This window comes from Ictidomys tridecemlineatus, chromosome 2 (assembly GCF_052094955.1).
Source record: "Ictidomys tridecemlineatus isolate mIctTri1 chromosome 2, mIctTri1.hap1, whole genome shotgun sequence".
Classification (NCBI taxonomy): domain Eukaryota; kingdom Metazoa; phylum Chordata; class Mammalia; order Rodentia; family Sciuridae; genus Ictidomys; species Ictidomys tridecemlineatus.
Window position 1 is genome coordinate 140,459,119 of NC_135478.1, and position 22,229 is coordinate 140,481,347.

The following is a 22,229-nucleotide window of genomic DNA, read 5'->3' on the forward strand; positions in this document are numbered from 1 at the left end:
TTATATGAATTAATAAGAACTTTGGAGACTTGTGATATTTATCCAAAAAACCTCTTATGTTGTATTTGGTTGTTTTCATATGGAGTGTCTATTTATCTATTTTAGAAATGGCTACTTGAAGGAGAAACTGTACTTAACAGTTAAGTATCTTGGCAAACAGTGCCTTTCCCTTCATCTTTGGGGTATAAGGATACCTGAACCTCAGATCTTAGTCAGTAGGATAATTTCTGTTATGACTGTTTATAGTATATATAACTATATATATAGTAACTACTCATATAGTCTTTTATAGTAGCCATGTTGGATGTATAGTCTGTTTAAAAATTGTTATAGATTTTGATTTTTGGATTTAACAGTTGATATAGCTGATATTGTTTTAATAGGCTTATTTGCAGGTGAATGTTCAAGGCAAATAAATCTAATGAAGATGCTTTAATGTTAAGTATGCAAACAGTATAGACATTAGCAGATTTATCATTAAGAATAAAATATGACAGAGCTAACCAGTATATATTTTGTATCCTGGTTGCATATAGAGATGGCAACTGAATCTCCAAGTATTTGTGTTAAATTTTTTCAAGTCTTGTGATTCTGAAAATGTATAAAGCTATTTGTGCATGGTGTCAGAGATAATAAAAACTAGAATAGTTACCCAAATTGTAATTAAATTCAAGTGGCTCTTGAATTAAAACCAATAAATTGTTCTGCATTATGTTAGTAAAGAAGAAAATAAGTCTTATGTATATATTTTAGATTAAAAGCACTGATAAAACAATGCAGAATAATTCTGGTGACCTTAAAATTTTATCCTGCTATTGACTACTTAAATATTCTTGTGTATGTGCTGGGAATTGCACCCAGGGGCACCTTGCCACTAAGCCACATTCCCAGCCCTTTTAATTTTTTGAGACAGTGTCTTACTAAGTTGTCCAGGCTGACCATGAACTTGTGATCCTCTGCCTCATCTCCTAGAGTCTCTGAGATTATAGGTGTGCATCACTATACCTGGCCTACTGTTAATAGGCCAACCATTTTTCTCATTTATGTAATATTGGAGGTTTTTAATAATAGTCATACATGCATTATAGTTGAAAAGATAGATTCCCAATTTTTCCTTTCTTTGGCCACAATTTAAAAATATGATAATTATTTGTATTATTTTATTATAGGTTTGCTTCCAGTTGCTGAGCACTTTAATTATCTTAAGTAGGAATTAGAAAAACAAATTATTAATTATGTCAGTTTTTTTGCTGAATTATCCCTAAAGGGGGTTTTATATTACCTATATTTAGTCATATTTTTCCCAACTTAAAATTTGTATAATTAGTAAAGTGATTTCTTTTCTTTATCCTATAGTTGACGAAGGATCAGAGATTGGTTTATTCTGGCAGACTGCTTCCTGATCATCTGCAGCTGAAAGACATTCTCAGAAAAGTAAGCTTTTCTTCCACTTTTTGAAACCAAATATATTCATTTTGTGAGAGATGTTTCTGCAGTTTTATCCAACTAGTTTGGATTTTATTTAAATCAACCCCTATGGTTTAGCCTAACAGGTAAAATAAATTAGAAAGTAAACAGTGTGATAGGTTCAGATTAGTTTGAGTAACAGTGTTATATTTTCATCTGATAGCTAAATTTGAGGAAGGATTATATATTTGTGTTATTTGTCATCTTTTGGAAGAAAACACTAATGACTTATATAAGTGGTATAGGAATAGAGTGCTCAGTAGGTAGTGAAAGACTAGTACCAATTTTTCCTCTAATACCCTTTAAACCTCACTGCATGACAGTTTAATACAGATTGTCTGGGTTGGAAGTTTCATTTCAGGATAGGAAGTAGAATGAAGTTCTACTTTTGTTCCCATCATCAAGCTCTGAAAGCTAATCCTCATCACTAAAATATATTTATTTCAGTGTATCTTTTTGACAATGAGCTTGAATACTAGTTATTTTAATGGCAGCTTTTAGCTCATACTTATTTGTAGGATTTATACTTTGAAATTTTACTTTTTGTGATTACAGCAGAGTTGAATAGCTTTATATATTTTTTTGATCTTTGAATAATTCTTAATATTGTTGTGGATAGACCTGATCTGATTTAGAAGACCTGCATTTTATTCTGATGTTTATTGTGATGTTTATGTATTCGGTTGTTTTTTCTGCTTAGTTGACATTTTAGCTTTGCCAGTGTGATTTGGTACAGTCATTTTCATTATGTAGTTTCAAATAGCTAAAGTGGTTTAATATTTGCCCCCTCAAAAATAGTGGAATTTTGTGGCAGATTCTCATTTCTCTTTTTACAGTAGACTTTATTTTTTGGGGGGGGGCAGTTTTAGGTTTATAGCAAAATTGAATGGAAGGTACAGAGATTTCCTTTCACATGCTGAACCCATCTCAGTGCCAACATCCTGCACAAGAGTAGTACACTTGTTATCATCAATGCACCTATATTGACACATTATCACTTAAAGTCCATAGTTTACATTCGAATTCACTCTTGTTGGTGTACATTCATTCAGTGGGTTTTGGCAAATGAATAATGACATGACTCCATTATAGCATCATGCTGAATAGTCCAAAAAACTTCTGTGTCTGCATGGTTGTTTTTTTTTTTTTTTTTTCCCCTGTTTATAGGCATTTCTGCTGTCTGCTTTGAAATGCAGATATCTTAAGGATAGCTTGGATCTACACATGAATACTCTTTTAAAGGCTTTTGCTGGGCTGGGGTTGTGGCTCAGTGGTAGAGTACTCACCTAGCACATGCGAAGCCCTGGGTTTGATCCTCAGCACCACATAAAAATAAATAAATAAAATAAAGATATTGTGTTACCTACAACTAAAGAAATACTTAAAAAATTTTTTTTTTTTTAAAAAGGCTTTTGCTGCCAGAAATAGTTTTAGAGAAGAAGATTTAAAAATTAAACTGCTTTAGTGAAAGAACTGTTAGATCAAGCATTTTGAGCAGTATTGTTTACATTTTGAGTAGACCATTGAACTGGTTTTGTTAAAGGCATTGTTAAATTTTGCCATTAGCTTTACTTGTTTAGTTATAAAATATTTTATAGAAACGTTCCCCCAAAGTGAATGAACACTGAGTTATGATTAGTATGAAAAATTTGAACCTAGGTTTCTAAGGGTAAACATTCTATACTTGAATACTTTTTTTTTTTTTTTTTTGGTACCGAGGATTGAACTCGGGGGCATTGAACCACTGACTATGTTCCCAGCCCTGTTTTGAATTTTATTTAGAAACAGGGTCTCATTGAGTTGCTTAGCTCGCTTTTGCTGAGGCTGGCTTTGAACTCAAAATCCTTCTGCCTTAGCCTTCTGAGCTGTTGGGATTAATAGGCATGCACCACAGCGCTCAACCTATACTTAAATACTTTTTGATATTCATACTCAGAAGCTGAGAGAACATTGTAAATTAGTAGCACCTTCAAGCATATTTTATGTTACACACTGTCTGTGATGTCTTTTCTTAGCATTTTAATCCCATTAACTTCTTCCCCTGAATTCCTAAATCAGTTAGAGTTTGTGCTTCTCAGGTTTTATGCAAGAGACTCTTTTATGTTTCTCTAACTATGCTCTAATGGACTTGTCTGATCTCTTAACAAATGTCTTGAGGCTTTTTAAGAGGCTGAGCTTATCTTTCTTGGGTTCATCTCATCATTAAGCATGATTTTAGGTTCATGGTAGGCAGTTGATAATCAGTTCTTAGTTTCTAGTAATTTTGCTTCCCTTTCTCACCACTAAAAATCTCTTGTTCTCTTTCTGCCTCTTTTTATCATTCTGTTGTTTTTCATCTTCTTCTTTTTAAATTGCTAATGCATCATTCTTCTTTGACCTTTATTTTTTCCTCATCTTGTACTAGCTTTGTCTGAGTGTAAAATATGCATGAACTAAGCTAAAATGCCATGCTTAATCATTGTTTAGCATATTTTCCTTCAGTTGTAGGTTTGTGGAAACACATGGAATGTTTATAGAACAGAGTTTAAACATACGTATAATTGTTCCAGATAAAAAATGTTTGACTTAAAAATTGGGCATATTTCAATAGCAGCTAAAATTAGGACAAATGAAACTACAATGAAGTTATTTGAGTTTCTTTTATGGGTGCTAACTCTAAGTAATTGAAATGATTTCACTATTGAAAGTTGGTAGGCTTAAGCTTCATGGTGACTCTTAACAGTTCTGATATTAAGGTTCTATTTCTTTTATATATTGAAATAATAGATTCTGCTCTCCCAACTTTACAGCATTGTTTGCTTCAAGACTGCTTAGAATGCAAAGTAATAATTTTTTAATATAGCACATACTTAGATTATTTTTCAAACACGGAGGGAAAATATTGAATTCAATATTTGAATTACATAATTAATTCAAATATTAAAATGGCAAAGTTACCTTCAAATGACAACAGTTTATTACTAATAACTGGCTAGACTAGAAAGGAATGTAAGTTTTAAGTATTTTAGGTTAGGTACTAACTTTTTTGAATTATATTTTCTAGGACTCCCTTTTAAATATGTAATCTTCTTTAATTTTAGCAAGATGAGTATCATATGGTTCATCTAGTTTGTACTTCTCGGACTCCTCCCAGTTCTCCAAAATCCAGTACCAATAGAGAAAGTCGGGAAGCGTTGGCATCCAACAGCAATTCTGTGAGTTGTTTTAGGAGAAGTAAACATTGAAGTTTTCTGATTCTTTTTCTTTACCTCTCAAAATCTAAATGGAAAACAGAAGAGATGTAACCTGTGGGTTTTGAGATTGTTTTTTGAATAATTGGAATATGGCATTTAAAATTTGTTTTTAGAATCCTATTTACTGTGGGTTATAATTTACTGAATGGCAGGCATTAATAGAGCCTATCTTCATAGATTTAATTAATGACTGAAATACTCAGAAAACAGAATTATGAAATGGTTATATTATATAGATTTTCAGGCCAGTGAAATTTCAACAAAATAACGTATCTAACGTATTTATTCAAGGTAGGTTAAATTGTTTAAATTTGCAAATACCTTAAATCTTCTTGAAATAGTAATTGATCAAGGATTGTGTATGTATTTTTATTTTAAATCACTGGATTTGGGCATACATTCAGACTACAGAAGAAGAAGTATTTAATGTACTTAACTATTTTACCTATTTCAGACTTGGTTTATTTATCTCTCTGTTTTTCCATCTGCCTAAAATTGTTTTGAAAATTTTTGTAATATTTGAACTTTTCAATTTAACAGTCTCTACAAATTTTAAAGACATTGATACTGATATCTTTTTGTTAAATTATTTTTGATTTTTCCATTGATTTAAATAATAGATTTGGAGTGAGAGGATTGGGATTAGTGGAAGCTTGCTTTAAACTTCAGGCAGGTAGCTATGATTTGGATAAGTATACTTTACTTTTTATCAAGAATCTAGCCAAAACTTTTAAGGAAGGAATGAGTGGCAGGAGTGATAACTAGTTGAAATATCTTCCAATACATGCTAGTGAACTGCTTCTTTATGAAACTAGGTTCTCTATTTGCTCTACTTAATAATATAGCATGGTAAATTCTAGTAACAGCTATCGGAATTTAGCTTACATCAAATGGAAATATGCTTTATCTGAACACCCAAGACTCTTTATATGCTTCCTACCTTGATTATGACCAAGGGTCAAATATTGGCATTGGCATGAAGTTTTGTATGTAGTCTTAGATACAGTTGTATTTCTTCAGATTTTTGTTAGACAAGTCAATTAAATCAGAAGGTTCTTTCCTGTCTAGTGGTTCCTAAGCTATGACTTCATGTCATTAGTATGTATATATTTTTTTCAGAGTGTTAAGAAAAATTTAAAGAATATCAAAGGAATGTTAAATTGAGTCACCCTAAATATTTTGTGGCTCAAAACCTTCAGAGGGATTTAAAGAAAAAAAAAAGTGTTAAAAATCTAATCACAAAAGAATTACCTAAAAGGTCAGAAGTCATTAGGTCTAGTGAAATTAGGCTATGCTGATGAATGGCTAAGTTTTTCTTCTATTAACTATATTAATGAATATTATATCAAGATGTTCCTTTAGTGAGAAATCTTGCCAAGAAAAGCCTTTCCAAGTTTATGTCCCAAATAATTGGAGTCTTTATTTGGTATCTAGTTTGTGTGAAGTAGCATATATTTTTTTAACTTTAAAAAAAATTAGTGCATTATAGTTATATATAATAGTGGAATTTATTTTAACATTCATAAATGCCTATATTGTAGTTTTCTCCATTTTTATCCCCAGTACTCCCTTCTTCTCTTCCTATCCCTATTGCTTTAAATTTTAGTGCATTATAGTTATACATAACAGTGGAACTCATTTTAACATTCATAAATGCATATAATGTAGTTTTCTCCATTTTCAACCCCAGTACTCCCTTCTTCCTCTCCTCCCTCCTCCTATTACCTTCCTCTACTCTGTTGATCTTCCATTTAATTTACTCAGTGCATTATAGTTATATATAAAATTGGAATGCATTGTGATATATTCATACATGCACATAGCATAATTTGGTCAACTTCATTCCCCAGTTCTCTCCTTTTCCCCCTCCTCCTCCCCGAATTAACATCTTAAAGCTTTTGTTAGTTTTGCAAGAGACTATGTTCTTGGGACCAAGACTTCTGTCAATTGGAAGGCAGTACAGGTAAAATCCAATTTCACCAAAGTTGAAAGGATGTTAAAACAATATTATACCCAACTTTTACAAAAGTGAAAAAACTGTAATTAATATAAAATGAAGTTATGTTTTAAATTTACAAAGACAGTTGGATAAACTACTTTCAACAAACAGAGGTGATATTTTAGGCACTATATTGGTTAAGGTTATTGAATCAGTGAGTTATTACATCATTTGAACATGAGAATTAAAAAGTCCTGTTTGGTATCTTACTCATTTTGTAAAAAAACAATATTTGTTTGTGGCATCTGTGAACTAATAGACTTTTAGAACTGAAGGGAATCTTGAAAATCTAGTTCAGTCTCATTTTCTATAAGAAAATAGAGATTCTTGAGAGATTAAGTGAATCTTTAAGGTTGTAGTCTTTGTTAATATCAGAGGTAGCATCAGATTGTAGATCATTTATTCCTTCCTGTTCCTTATCATGTTAAGCTAGTGTGTTACCAGGAGCATGTTACACAGTACCTGGTGCATAGTATCTATTTAAATGACCTAGTAATTAGTTTTATTGAGCGTTTTCTTTGTGTAGGCATCATGAAAGGAACTTTGCATTCATTAGTTTAATCCAAAAATGTGGTATGCAGTTTTTGTTTATTGTTCTTTTACTCAGTTTTATGTAGTTGATAAATGCATTTATGTTTATTGTTTAGTTAAGCAGTTTTAACTTTCTGACTTTTTTAGTTTTATTAAGATTGAATCATATTGGGTCATTTCTAAAATTCAGTTACTTTGCGGAGGGTATTTATGAGTACATTTTTTAGCATGCCTGTAATCTCATGAGTGTAATAAATTAAGTTTCCTTAAAAAAAATAATTTCATTTTTGTTTTAGAGTTCAGATCATTCAGGATCAACAACTCCATCATCCAGTCAAGAAACTTTGTCGTTAGCTGCCGCGTCTTCCTCTGAAGGATTGAGGCAGCGTACCCTTCCACAAGCACAAACTGACCCAGCACAGTTTCCATATGTAATGCAAGGGTAAGTGAAATTAGGGTGCTTGGATCATACTTTTGAGTAGGTAGGCGCCTAGGAAACTTTTTTTTTTTTCCTTCATTCAGTTTCACTATTGAGTTACTCAATTTACTCTTCTGGAGAGTAGGTGGGTGAGGGAGGGTATACTTGTGAGAGTAGGAATTGCAATCTGTTTTTAAAAAGCTCTACTCAGATCCTCCAGACTTAGGAACAACTGAGATAGAGTAAAAAACCACCCTGGCTTACAAAGATACATGACCCTTCTATATTATCTAGAATCACTGAATTGAGTGTTCTATAGAGGAGGCTTTTAAAGAAGCTTACTATGCCTACCTTATGTTTAACAACTATAACAGGCCTCTTTAGTTTGGCAATTTTGTAGGAAATACAGCTTACAGCCACGGGGTAAAAGCACATTTTTTCAGAAATCAGAGATAGGATCTTAGAAAATATAGTTTGGACCTCAGTTGTTGTGTGAAGGTAGATGCTTTATTGGGATACTTTCATTTATTTGTATTTTGAAGTAAAGGAAATGTAAGTAACAGGTAGTGATGATTGCTTTGCATTGTACATGAAACTCTGGGGCTATAGTGTGTGGCACTGTTCCAGGTATATGTTGGTGAGCTAGAAATGGCTAGGACCCAGAATGGTAGAGGAGGTGATGTAACCGAGGACTGCTATACTAAATAGAATAGCATGAACATTCAGGTTCACACATTTTACTTAGAACTTTTATCTTAGTTAATTTTTTAATATAGAAGAATAAAACTGAATTTATAGCAAAATATAAGAAGCCTCATTTGTCTCTTATTTCTTTAGTATAAAGACTTTCGTGTCAAAGTAAGCATTTAAAGATGAAGCTGGTTATAGACTTTTATAAGGCCCTATGAAAATAATTTTATTTTTAGAATATGATAAGTATAAGCCAAAACTTAGTTATTTGTAACAGGCAGAGTTCTTAGAATTTTCATTGTGGAACAGTAGCTTATAATACTTTGTGTCTTATGACAGTGATTCATTTCCTTTCTTTTTGTCAGAGTAAGACAGTACAGTGCCTCTTATACAGATGATTTTACTTATTTTATTTAGTATAATGGCGGAAGGTGGGATTTTTAAAAATAAGCTTAGAAGAATATAATACGATATATTAATAGTGGTTATCTCTGGATGATTTTAAACTTTTCCATACTTATTTATTTTGTAATAAACAAAATAAAGCTTGTAAGATAGCAGGTCTTCAGAATAAGAGATATCAGTAAAAGATTAGTAATTTTTCTAAACTAGGTTATAGAGGAAATCAGTCAACAAGAGAGAAAAAGAATTAGCTATATTGGCACCAAAATAGACATGTAGACCAATGATACAGAATAGAAGACACAGAAACAAACTACAAAAATACGATTATCTCTTACTAGACAAAGGTACCCAAAACATACATTGGAGAAATGATAGCCTATTCAACAGATGGTTCTGGGAAAACTAGAAATCTATATACAGAAAAATGAATTTAAATCTGTATCTCTCATCCTACACAACAATCAACTCAAAGTGGATTATAGACTTAGGTACTAGAATAGAGACCTTGCACCTAATAGAAGAAAACGTAGGACCAAATGTCCACCACGTTGGCTTATGAACTTCCTTAACCAGCCTCCTAAAGTGCAAGAAGTAAAATCAATAAATCAGATAGACTCAAACTAAAAAAGCTTCTTCTCAGCAAAGGAAACAATAATGTGAAGAGAGAGCCTACAGAATGGGAGAAAATCTTTACCACATGTACCTCAGATAGAGCATTCATCTCCAGGATATATAAAGAACTCAAAAAAAAAAAAAAAAAAACCAACCCAAATAACCCAATCAATAAATGCGCTAAGGAACTGAATAGACACCTCACAGAAGAAGAAATACAGTCAATCAACAAACATGAAAAAATGTTCATCATCTCTAGTGATTAGAGAAATGCAAATCAAAAATAAGATTTCATTTCACTTAAGTCAGAATGGCAATTATCAAGAATATAAGCATGATAAATATTGATAAGAATATGGGAAAAAGGTACACTCATACATTGCTGGTGGGACTGCCAATTGGTGCAATCACTATGGAAACCAGGATGGAGATTCCTCAGAAGACTTGGAATGGAACCACCATTTTACTCAGCTATCCCACTCCTTGGTTTATACCCAAAAGACTCAAAATTAACACAGTACAGTGATGCAGCCACATCAATGTTTAAAGCAGCTCAATTCATAATAGCTAAGCTATGGAACCTACCTAAATACCCTTAAAAAGATGAATGGATAAAGAAAATGTGGTACATATACACAATGGAATATTACTCAGCCTTAAAAAGAAGGACTTTATGACATTTGCCCATGAGTAGATGGAGCTAGAGAATATCATGCTAAGTGAAATAAGCCAAACCCAAAAGAACAGAGGCTGAATGTTTTCTCTGATAAGTAGATGCTGATCCATAATGGGGGGCAAGGCAGGGAGAATGTACAATGATTGTGCAGAGGGAAGTGAGGGGAAGGGAAGGGGTATGGGGATGGGAAAGCCAGTGGAAGGAGATGGACATTATTACCCTATATACATGTACTACTGGTGTGATTGCACCATGTTCAGCAGGAGGAAGGAGAAGTTGTGCTCCATTTGTGTACAATATGTCAAAATGCATTCTACTATTATGTATAACTAATTAAGACAAATTAAAAAATTTTAAAAAGCCAGCCAATTAAGGTATTATTACTATTTTTTAGCTTTTAATGAAATTTATTTTTATTTTTCAAATTTCTTTTTAGCTATACATGTCAGCAGAGTGGTTTTTTGTTGTTGTTTTTTGGGGTTTTTTGGTAGTACCAGGAATTGAACTCAGGGGCACTGGACCACTGAGCCACATCCCCAGCCCTATTTTGTATTTTATTTAGATACAGGGGCTCACTGAGTTGCTTAGTGCCCTACTGTTGCTGAGGTTGGCTTTGAACTATGATCCTCCTGCCTCAGCCTCCCAAGCCGCTGGGATTATAGGTATGCAACCCAGAGCCCAGCTAGTAGAGTGTATTTTGACATATTATACATGTGTAGAGTCTAAGTTATCGTAATTAGGATCCCATTCTTGTGGTTGTACACAATGTGGAATTTCAGTGATTGCATATACATATATGAACATAGGAAAGTTATGTCAAATTCATTCTACTGTCATTCCTAATCCCATCCTCCTTCCATTCCTTTCATTTTCCTTTGTCTAATCTAGTGAACTTCTGTTCCTCACCCCCACCTTCCATTGTATGTTAGCATCCACATATCAGAACATTTGGCCTTTTCATTTTTTGGGACTGGCTTATTTCACTTAGCGGGATAGCCTCCAGTTCTGTCCATTTACTGGCAAATGTGACAATTTCTTCTTCTTTATGGCTGAGTAATATTTCATTGTGTGTATATACCACATTTACTCTATTCATTTATCTGTTAAAGGGCACCTAGCTTTGCTGTTGTGAATTGAGCTGCTATAAACATTGATGTGGCTGTGTCACTGTAGTATGCTGATTTAAGTCATTTGAATATATACATCAAGGAGTGGGATAACTGGTTCAAATGATGATTCCATTACAGATATTCTGAGGAATCTCCATATTGCTTTCCAGAATGGTTACACCAATTTGCAGTCCCACCAGCAATGTATGAATGTACCTTTTCCCCTACATCCTCACCAACATTTATTGTTACTTGTATTATTGATAATTGCCACTCTGACCAGAGTGAGATGGAATCTAAGTCTAGTTTTAATTTATATTTTTGTAATTGCTAGAGATGTTGAACATTTTTTTGTATGTTAACTATTAAATAAACCTTAAATTATATAATTGATCTTAAATTGTAATACAGAGCTATAGTAACAAAAATGGCATGGCATTGCATAAAAACAGACATGAAGACCAGTGGAACAGAATAGAAGACTCAGAGACAAACCCACATATATACAATTATCTCATACTGGACAAAGTGCCATAAGCATACATTGGAGAAAACATAATCTCTTTAACAAATGGTACTGGAAATCCATATGTAGTAGATTGAAATTTAACCCCTATCTCTCACCCTGTACAAAACTAAAAGTGGCTCAGGGACCTAGGCACTAGACCAGAGACTCTTCACCTACTAGAAGAAAATGTAGACCCAATTATCCATCCAGTCAGCCAAGGAACCAAATTCCTCACAAGACTCCTGACGTGCAAAAAGTCAAATCAAGAATTGATAAATGGGATGGTTATCAAACTAAAAAGCTTCATAGCAAAGGAAACAAGAACATGAAGGGAGAGCCTACAGAAAGGGAGAAAATCTTTGCTACCTGCACCTTATATGGATTATTAATCTCCAGGATATATGGATCATTAATCTCCAGGATATACAGAGAACTCAAAAAACATACCATCAAAAAAACCCAAATAACCCAATCAATAAATGGGCAAAGGAACTGAACAGGTACTTCACAGAGGAAGAAATTGAATGATCATAAAAGTATTATTAAATGGATTAGAAAAATCTGAAATAGTATTTATTTTGCCAGAAGTGAGGGGGGAAATAGTAACAAAACTGTTCACTTAGGGAATCTATATGAGCTTCACTTAGGGAGTCTATTGCTAGATAATACGGATATTTAGTCAGCAGGGCAGTATAGTTTAATGTTTACACAGATGCTGAAGCCAGCCTGCTTGGGTTTAAATCCAGAATTTATTCATTCACTACTTAAGCAAGTCTCTTCCCTACTATGCTTTATTTAGTTTGTTCATTACTTGGAGGGCAATAGTACTTATTGGATTTCTATATGGATTAAAAGAATTTGTGGATGTCAAGTGGTTAGAACAGTAATAATAGGTGCATAGTGATGTGCCGCAGTCTGGCTGGGCACAATTCAGGAGCCACTTGTCAAAAGAAACTAACTTTATTTTTAGAACTACAAACGCTAAGCAAAACAGCTCCTCAGGAAAAAAAACCCTCAGAGCCCAACTGCCACCACTGGCTTCCACAAGCCTCTCACCCACACCAACCTCACCACCTCCCACAATCCTCCTGCTCTTGAGGCCAATTGGCTGGGTCGCGTGGGCGGAGCCAAAGAAGTCCCCCAATGAGCAGCTCCGTGGTCTGAAAGGGCAGGGAAACAGCCCATTGAGCAGCTCCATGGAGGAGCCAATCAGCTAGATGTTGCTGGGACCGCTGTGAGCCAATCATCAGCTGGCAGTCTGAAGGGCAGGGAAACAGCCCAATGAACATCACCGCAGAGGAGCCAATCAGCTAGATGTTGCTGGGGCCTCTGTGAGCCAATCATCAGCCGGCAGCTGGAAGTTTGCTGGCAGCTGGAAGTTTGCTGGGGCCTCTTTGGCTGTGGCTCTCAACAGTGATGTGTTAGCAATTACTTTTAAATTCATTTATCCTTATGAGTGAATATTGGACATCCATTCAGCAGACAATTTATAGGCATTTTGTGTGCCTGGTACACTAAAGCATTCAGATGAATGAATGCCAGTGCATAGTGCTAGAAAATAAGACTTTATATTTGGAGAGAATACTTTATGATTTACAAAACAATTGATAAGAAAGTTCAATAAATACATTATTTAGTTCAACAATGAATATGTTTTGACTATATAGTTGTTATATTTTAGAAATGAAGGCTTTATATCTTTAAATTTTATTTAACACAGTCTTAAATATACTAAAGCAGTAATATGGTGACCTGAAATAATTCACCATCAAAATAAAAGCTCTGCTCCTCATTTTTAAATTCCAGTAAAATTTACATTTAATTAGTTAGGCTTGTGTTTTCTATCATGTAGATTAGTATTCTCAATCTTTAGTGATTTTATTAAAATTTCTGATTCCTATTTCTTACTCTCTGAGGTTTTCAATCACTAGTTTTGGGGTGGTTTTTAGAAATCTGCCAACCTAACAAGACCTGGGAACTTCACTTTGAGAAGTCCTTATGTAGAGGATTAGTTGTCTAACCAGCTCATGAGGGGAAACATGAGAAGGGCATAGCAGAACTGCACATCACCACACTGTCTATCCATTTACAAAGTCACATTTATAAATCTTACTGTTTTTTGGTTCATTATGTTGTGCTGTCACATTTATTTATCTTAACTCTAAAAATTGATGACTGGTTTATAGAATAACCGGTTTTTTATATATTCAGTTTTTCTCTCTGAAATAGTAATAGCCCTTGTTTTAAAATAAAATTGAAATCCTACTCATTATACTGTTATGGTTTAAATATGAGGTGTCCCCAAAAATTTATGTGGGTGACAATGCAGGAATGTTTGGAGGTAAGATATAATGTAATTGGTGAATTAATCAATTTTAATGGGTTAATAATTTGAATGGATGAATGATGATAACTGGCAGGTAGGGTGTGGTTGTGGAAATAGGTCACTGGGCGGATTATGTTACCTCTGCATTCAACATAAGCTCTCTCTCCTTGTTGGCTGTCATGAACTGAGCATTTTTCCTCTTCCATGCCCTTCTGCCATATTCTGCCTTGTCTTAGTCTTAGAACTAAGGAATCAGCTAACCATGGATTGAACCTCTGAAGCCATGAGCCAGAATAACCTTTCCTCTTCTAAGTTGTTCTGTCAGGTATTTTGGTCACAGTGATAAAAAGCTGACTAACATATACCTTCCTATGTTGTCTATTTTTTAAAGTAAAAATTGCTTGAAGCCATCACTTAAAAATAGTTGCTACTTACATTTTTATAAATATGTTTTAAACACTTTTCTCTGTCTACTTTTTCAATGGAAATATCATACTTTTTATTTTATTTTATAAATGCTTTTAAAATAACATAGCTTGGATATATTTTCAGATAAATATAAATCTTAAGCATTTAAAGTCCTTTTTTTAATTATCTGGATATACTAATTGTTTACTCTTCTAGCAATGGAAAGTATATTTATTGGTTTTGCTGTTTGATAACTTGAAAATCTCAGTCGCATAGAATAAAACTCTTGTTTTTCTTGCTCCTAGGTTTGTAAGTCACCCAGGATAGCTCTGCTTCAGGCTGTAGGTTGAGTTCAGTTCTGATTCATGTTGTTCCTTCTCTGTGGATCAGTAATTCCCTAGGACATGTTCTTCTCATGGTAAATGACAAACACAAGAAGGCAAGCTAACCCCTGAGCATATTTAAAACCTTATATGTGTTACATTTATTAATATTGATTGTCCAAAGCAAGTCACAGGGATACTCATTAGCATGGGGGAGATATTACAAAGTTACAGGTAGTGCTGTGCTAGAAAAGCCTAACAGCTGGCATTTCTGCAGGAAAAAAAATAAGCCCTGGATTTCCTGATTTCTGTGGTGTAAATACTCTCACTGTGGCCAATTTTAAGACACAAAGGTTTGACTCACAAAATTCCTGAACTTAAGCATCAGCTCTTGTGAGCCAGTATGCATCAGCACTTGCCACCTTTGCCACTGTGTGGCAGAGGTTACATATGATTCTGTTATCAAAGAGTGAATAATTTGAGACAATTGTAACAAATATTTGGGTTAACTTTTTCCTACTAAACGTCACTGAAACCAACATTCTTAAGTATGGTCATAATTTTAGGATACATTGTGAGAAGTGAAATTCCTGAGTCAAAGTGGAAGGATATAATGTGCTTACGTGGCATACATACACATGCATGTATTTTAACATAAATTATAGCATTCTTTTATACATACTACATTCTTTTATACATACTAGACTACATCTTGCCTTTTCACTAAATGTTGATAATTGTTTTATATTAATGCAAAATAGCTGCCCCATCTGTTATAGTTGCAGAGTATTCCATAATGTGGATTATTATAATTGAATGGACTGATTCCTGTTGATGTATATTAAGGTTAAACAGTGTTTTTACCCATTGCATTATTTTTAACTTTTAAAGACTTAAACTTCTTAAAATATATTTTTTAATTTTTTTATTATTATTAGTTGTTAAAAACATCACAAAGCTCTTGACATATCATATTTCATACATTTGATTCAAGTGGGTTATGAACTCCTATATTTATCCCCTATACAGATTGTTACACATCCAGGTTTTTACATACTGCCATACTAGTATATGTTGTATTCTGCTGCCCTTCCTATCCTCTACTATCCCCTCTCTCCTCCCCTCCCCTGCCATCTTCTCTCTCTATCCCATCTACTGTAATTCATTTCTCTTCCTTGTTTTTTCCCTTTCCCCTCACTTCCTCTTATATGTAATTTTGTATAACAATGAGGGTCTCCTTCCATTTCCATGCAATTTCCCTTCTCTCTCCCTTTCCCTCCCACCTCTCGTCCCTGTTTAATGGTAATCTTCTTCTCATGCTCTTCCTCCCTGCTCTGTTCTTAGTTGCCCTTCTTATATCAAAGAAGACATTTGGCATTTGTTTTTTAGGGACTGGCTAGCTTCACTTAGCATAATCTGCTCTAATGCCATCCATTTCCCTGCAAATGCCATGACTTTGTCATTTTTTAGTGCTGAGTAATACTCCATTGTGTATAAATGCCACATTTTTTTATCCATTCATCTATTGAAGGGCATCTAGGTTGGTTCCACAGTCTAGCTATTGTGAATTGTGCTGCTATGAACATCGATGTAGCTGTATCCCTATAATATGCTCTTTTAAGGTCTTTGGGGAATAGTCCAAGAAGGGGAATAGCTGGGTCAAATGGTGGTTCCATTCCCAGCTTTCCGAGTAATCTCCATACTGCTTTTCAAATTGGCCACACCAATTTGCAGTCCCACCAGCAATGTACAAGTGTACCCTTTTCCCCACATCCTCGCCAGCACTTGTTGTTGTTTGACTTCATAATGGCTGTCATTCTTACTGGAGTGAGATGGTATCTTAGGGTGACTGCTAGAGATGGTGAGCATTTTTTCGTGTACTTGTTGATTGATTGTATGTCGTCCTCTGAGAAGTGTCTGTTAGGTCCTTGGCCCATTTATTGATTGGGTTATTTGTTTCCTTATTGTTTAATTTTTTGAGTTCTTTGTATACTCTGGATATTAGGGCTCTATCTGAAGTGTGAGGAGTAAAAATTTGTTCCCAGGATGTAGGTTAAAATATTTTTAAAAACCCAGAAAATATTATAATGACCACTAGTGTACCTAATACCAGCCTTAGCAAGTATTAACAAACTACCATGTTCCATCTATTTTCCTCTGGTTTTTCTTTTTTTTTTTTTTATTCTTGACTCAGAGTTTAAAGCAAAACCTGGATATATCATTTCATCTGCAATACTTTACTGTTCTTTATAACAGATTTGGTAGACGTAAACTTCAAAAACTTAATCACAACACCATTGGAAAACTTTATGATTAGGGCTGAGAATAGTTTTATGAGTGGATCCTGAGAGTTAGTATGTACAAAGACTAAAAAGGCAGAGGTGTGAATTTTTTCCATATTTCATATCTGCTAATTTTCAAAAACGAGATTACTAGGACAAATAGGTATAAAAGAACATTTTTTATAGGTCCTTAATTTTGTACACTTGTTTTTAAAAGGCTTTTTCCAGTTTATACTGTCACTAGCACTGAAAGAATTGGATTTTACTTTAATCTTTTTAACTTTTCAAACAATCAAAAAACCTCTCTTTGTTTTAATTTGCATTTGTTCTAATGATTGCCAAGTGTTTTTTAAAGTTCTCTGTAAATTTTGATGTCCAATATATTGCTTTTTGTGTGTCTATGCTGTTTGTTCCTATTGCTTTTTAAATTAGGAAAGCTCTTCATCCAAAATTTTGGTAAATAATTCTCATTTTCCTTTAGATTATCTCTTTATTACTTTATTTTAGTCTACTTGAAATTTATCTGAACAAATGGAAAAAAGTGAAGCATTTAACTTTCCCTTTCCCTACCACCAACTTTGGTAATCATTTTTTCTAGCACCAGATAATTTCCTTCTTGTTTAATGATGCATCCTCCAAAATATATTAAATTCTTATATGTTTCATTGATTTCTTTTTATATACTTTAATATTAACTTGTAATTTAATATCCAATCATTTAATTCTTGTTTTTAGGGAGGGTGCTAAATGTGTATCATGTTATCTGAAGGGTAATAAGCACAATTGAAAATTATAGTATGCCAGCTTGAGCCTGGAATGTATTTTAGCAATTCTATATAGTTCAGTAGTTTTCTTTTTTTTTTGTACTGGGCATTGAACCTACTGGCTCTTTGCCACTGAACCACATCTTTAGCCCTTTTTATTTTTTATTTTGAGTCAGAGTCTTACTGAATTGTTTAGGGCTTTGTTTAACAGTTGATGAGACTGGCTTCGAACTCAGGGGATCCTGTTACCTCAGCCTCCTGAGTTTCTGGGATCATAGGCCTGCCCCCACCATGCCCAGCTAGTAGTTTTTAACTTATTGGAATAAAAGGTAGAAAGCATGTCAGAATCATCTAGGGGAGTTCATTTAGTTTGGCAACATGTGTTCAATAATTGCCTTGTGTTTTGGACTGTAATAGGGTGAGGTGGGAAGCTATAGAAAAATTTTTGAGTTATTATTTGTGACTTTTCTTCTGTCTACTTTAAAAAACAATGACCAAGTTCATTCTCCCCATTTTTCAAGTTCAAGTAACAGATTTGTTTGAGGTTGTGTTTCTTATTTATAGTAGAGATTGGTGGAGCTATGCTTTCAGAGGAAGGGGGTGATTTTTCCTCATTGGAAACCATCTCACTGGTAGTACTTGCTTTAGATAGTTTTCAGAGATGTATCAGCTTCCTGTGTTATAAATGCTGAGATCTTTGTAGAAATTTTTTTATAATATTTCTCTTCCCTGGTTTTCTTTCTAGGTTTGTTCAACAATTCACATGTTTTTAAGGGAAGAGCTATATTAAGGTTTTATTTTCCCTTCTTATACAGGTCTTGTCAATTGCCCGGAGCCACTTTAAGAAAGCTGCTTTGCTTTTCCATCTTAATTGAGTATTCAGGAAAGCTTAGGAAGTAGGGGGAAAACTGTTATCAGGATACTCATATTGGCTCTCATTACTTCTTCAAGGATAAGGAAAGTTTCAGTAATACATAGGGAACATTGAAGAATATGGAAATGAGTATTTGTGTCTCATTTAGCACCAGGTTTCCTAAAGTACAGCCTCTTGGTAAGTTTTAGCCCTCACCCCCAGCTGTTCTAAATTAGATCTCTATTATCAACTATTACCAATTGTATGTGTAAATGGTTTTTAGAATATATAATTATCATTAATTACTCATCACACTCTGGGTAAACAAACTACTGTCAGCCCAAGATAAAATTCAAGTAATATGGACTAGGGTTGTGGCTCAGTGTTGGAACTCTTGCCTAGCACGTGTGAGGCACTGGTTTCGATCTTTGGCACCACATAAAAATAAGTAAATAAGATAAAGGTATTATGTCAATGTACAACTAAAAGTATTTTTTTAAAATTCAAGTAATATGAAGGAGGATTAGCAAATTCATAAATTCTGCACTTACTTATATGTGTATCCCTATAGTTGTCTGGATATATATGAATTTCTACAGATCTCACATTACACACTTTGGAGACATGTTCTGAGATAGGGATTGTGGGGAATTAAAAACAAAACTAGGCTGACATTTATGGAATGTAGGTAACAACCCTCTGTGGAAGATTCTGTTATTAGCTTCATTTTAGAAATGGAGAAACTGAGCTGGGGCTGTAGCTTAGTGGGAGAGCACTTGCCTTGCATGTGTGAGACACTGGGTTCAATCCTCAGCACCACATAAAAATAAATAATAGTTGTCCATCTACAACTACAAAAAAAAAAAAAAGAAATGGAGAAACTGAGACATAATGAAATAATGAAGTTAAATGAGTTTTGTCTGCAAGCTTACTGAATTAATAGAATTTTAAGCTTTAAAAATATATGCATAGCCAAGTGTGGTACATCCCTATAATCCCAGTGATTTAGGAGGGTTAGGCAGGTGGATTGCAAGTTTGAGGTCAGCCTCAGCAACTTTTTGAGGCCCTAAGCAACTTAGACCCTGTCTTAAAAAGTAAAAAGGGGTAGGTGGGGATGTGGTTCAGTGTTTGAGCACCCACCACAGGAACCTCTCCCCAATTACATATAGATTTAAAGATATGTATGTATACACATACTTTCTATATTCGCACAACATTTAGGCCACTCTTGGCTCTTTAAATGTATTTCACAGATTTTTGTCATCTTCATTTTTATTTTGCAACTAATTAGCTCGTGTGTGTGTGTGTGTGTGTGTGTGTGTGTGTGTGTGTGTGTATTTTGGCACTAGGGATTAACTCATGGGCACTTAACCACTGAGTCATATCCCTAGCCCTTTTAATATTATTTATAGATGGTCTCGCCAAGTTTCTTAAAGCCTCACTAAGTTGCTGAGACTGGCTTTGAACTCCTGCCTCAGCCTCTTGAGCCGCTGGGATTACAGGCATGCACCATTGCATCCGGCTGACATTTTTAATAATATTTTAAGCTAATATAAAATTTCATTTGGCTCATTTTCTCATTCCTCAAGACATTTTGTCATGAAATTTATTTTAGGACTTTGGTTCTTAAGGAGAATGTACATAAAGTACTTTTTGGCTTTATGGGCTGAGATGAGAAGATAGGAAATGTTTAGGCTTGCTACACACATTGTGAATGACTTGCTTTATCTATATACTTGGTCCTAGGTTGCATGGTCTTATTTGAAGAATGTTGAAAATTTTTCTTTCCAGTATGATTTGAAACATTTTGATAATGGTTGACTTGAATTCAGAAATAAAAATTGAGAAGTGCTTTTAACTCTTGAAGCATTGAAATACTGTACTTTTTCATTTCTTTATTGCAGAAACATAGATAACCAGTTTCCTGGGCAAGCTGTAGCACCTGCAATCCCAGTGTATCCTGCTTTCAGCCCACTGCAGATGCTGTGGTGGCAACAGATGTATGCTCATCAGTATTATATGCAATAGTAAGTTAATATGAGTTCATTTTTTTTTTCAGTTATTCACTACTGTTACTTGCTTTATTTTGTATTTTATCCTAAGTAAGTTGATTTGGGATTTTATCTGCTTATGTATTTAATCAGTTATTCAAAATTATGAGAAAGAATTCACAAACATCTCAGCAGATACTTTATTTTAAATTTACTTGTCTAAAGGAAAAAGGGTTCACCTCTAGTTCACATGAGGTAAACCTGACCTTGGCTCCTCCCCTTATTACATTTATTAGTATTCAGATGCTTTTGCTAGTAAAACATTTTATAAATTCAAGAGGAGAAGACATAGGAGAGTTTCACTGGATGGCAGCAGGTCTACATGAAGAGATAGCTAATGATTAGTTTATAAGGTAATTTAATGAAAAAGAAGAGAGGTGAATGTGGCTATTCTTATTTCTTCCACCTCTCCCTTGTCATCTTTGACTACTAGACTGAGAGCATCCTTTTCTTAGCTGCACATGGATCAATCTTGGCTCCACTTTTCCACTGGAATTTGTACTTACCTAAAAAATGTGGTACAGAAGTTGTGATACTCCATATTAGGTTTATGAAGAATATCTTAATTCCATAGGAAGTCTTTAAAAAATATAGTATGGTAAAGCTTTTTGTTCATTAATTTTTTTTTTTTTTTTTTTGGTGAATATTTCAGTCAAGCTGCAGTTTCAGCTCAGGCCACATCAACTGCTAACCCAGCCCAGCCTGCTGTATCACAGCCTCTAAATTTGCCACATGTTCCTGGAGAAGAACCCCCACCACCCCCAAACCTTGTGGCCCAAGAAAATCGACCCATGAATGAGAATGTTCAAATGAATGCACAGGGAGGTCCAGTGCTAAATGAAGAAGACTTCAATCGTGACTGGCTAGACTGGATGTACACATTCTCACGTGCTGCCATTCTCCTTAGCATTGTTTACTTCTATTCTTCTTTTAGTCGGTTTATCATGGTAATGGGAGCCATGCTACTGGTTTATTTGTGAGTGATGTTCATGAACTTGTGGGTTCTTTTAATTAATTTCTAAAATTGTTCAGCACAGAACCTGACATAGGATATTTGTTGTAAATGTTAAGTGCAGGGTTATGGATATTATGCTTTGAATACCTGACATATTTTTATACCAAAAGCAGGGATAGGCTATGCTGAGAAGAATGTTTATCAGAATTTTAGAATCAGTTTTTGTTATTGTATTTTATTAAAATTATGAATTCAATGAGATATGGCCTTTTAATTAGAACTTGAAGAAATGTATGATGTACTCCTGCCTAAACATGTTTGTTTTAATTATAGTTACCAATAGGATGTATAAATATAAATACAAGTCATGTATTTTCACAAGTAGACTGATTTTTCCCTTGTCCCTCTTCTACAACAAACCAACAAATATCTAGTTATATTTCTTTTTGAAAAATGCCAAAAAAGGTTTGTGACTCCCGATTTCTCTTAATATCTCACATAGAGTCATTTAAGCCCATGGTAGACTTAGATTTGAATTGATTTTTGTTTTGCTGTCATTGCTTTGAGAAGGGTAGTTCCTGACCTGAAGTGGGAGATTTGTTTTTTTTTTTCATTTGTA

At 34.1% G+C, this 22,229-nt stretch overlaps 1 protein-coding gene across 1 annotated transcript in view; it reads left to right on the plus strand.

The window, feature by feature from the left end:
* Window positions 1-22,229, plus strand: part of Herpud2 (HERPUD family member 2) — a 41,688-nt gene that overhangs the window by 16,754 nt on the left and 2,705 nt on the right. The window contains exons 3-7 of the mRNA XM_078039859.1: window positions 1,357-1,434; window positions 4,548-4,661; window positions 7,527-7,672; window positions 20,509-20,631; window positions 21,308-21,631. Coding sequence (XP_077895985.1) covers window positions 1,357-1,434; window positions 4,548-4,661; window positions 7,527-7,672; window positions 20,509-20,631; window positions 21,308-21,631 — 785 coding nt within the window. The remainder of the gene's footprint in view (window positions 1-1,356; window positions 1,435-4,547; window positions 4,662-7,526; window positions 7,673-20,508; window positions 20,632-21,307; window positions 21,632-22,229) is intronic.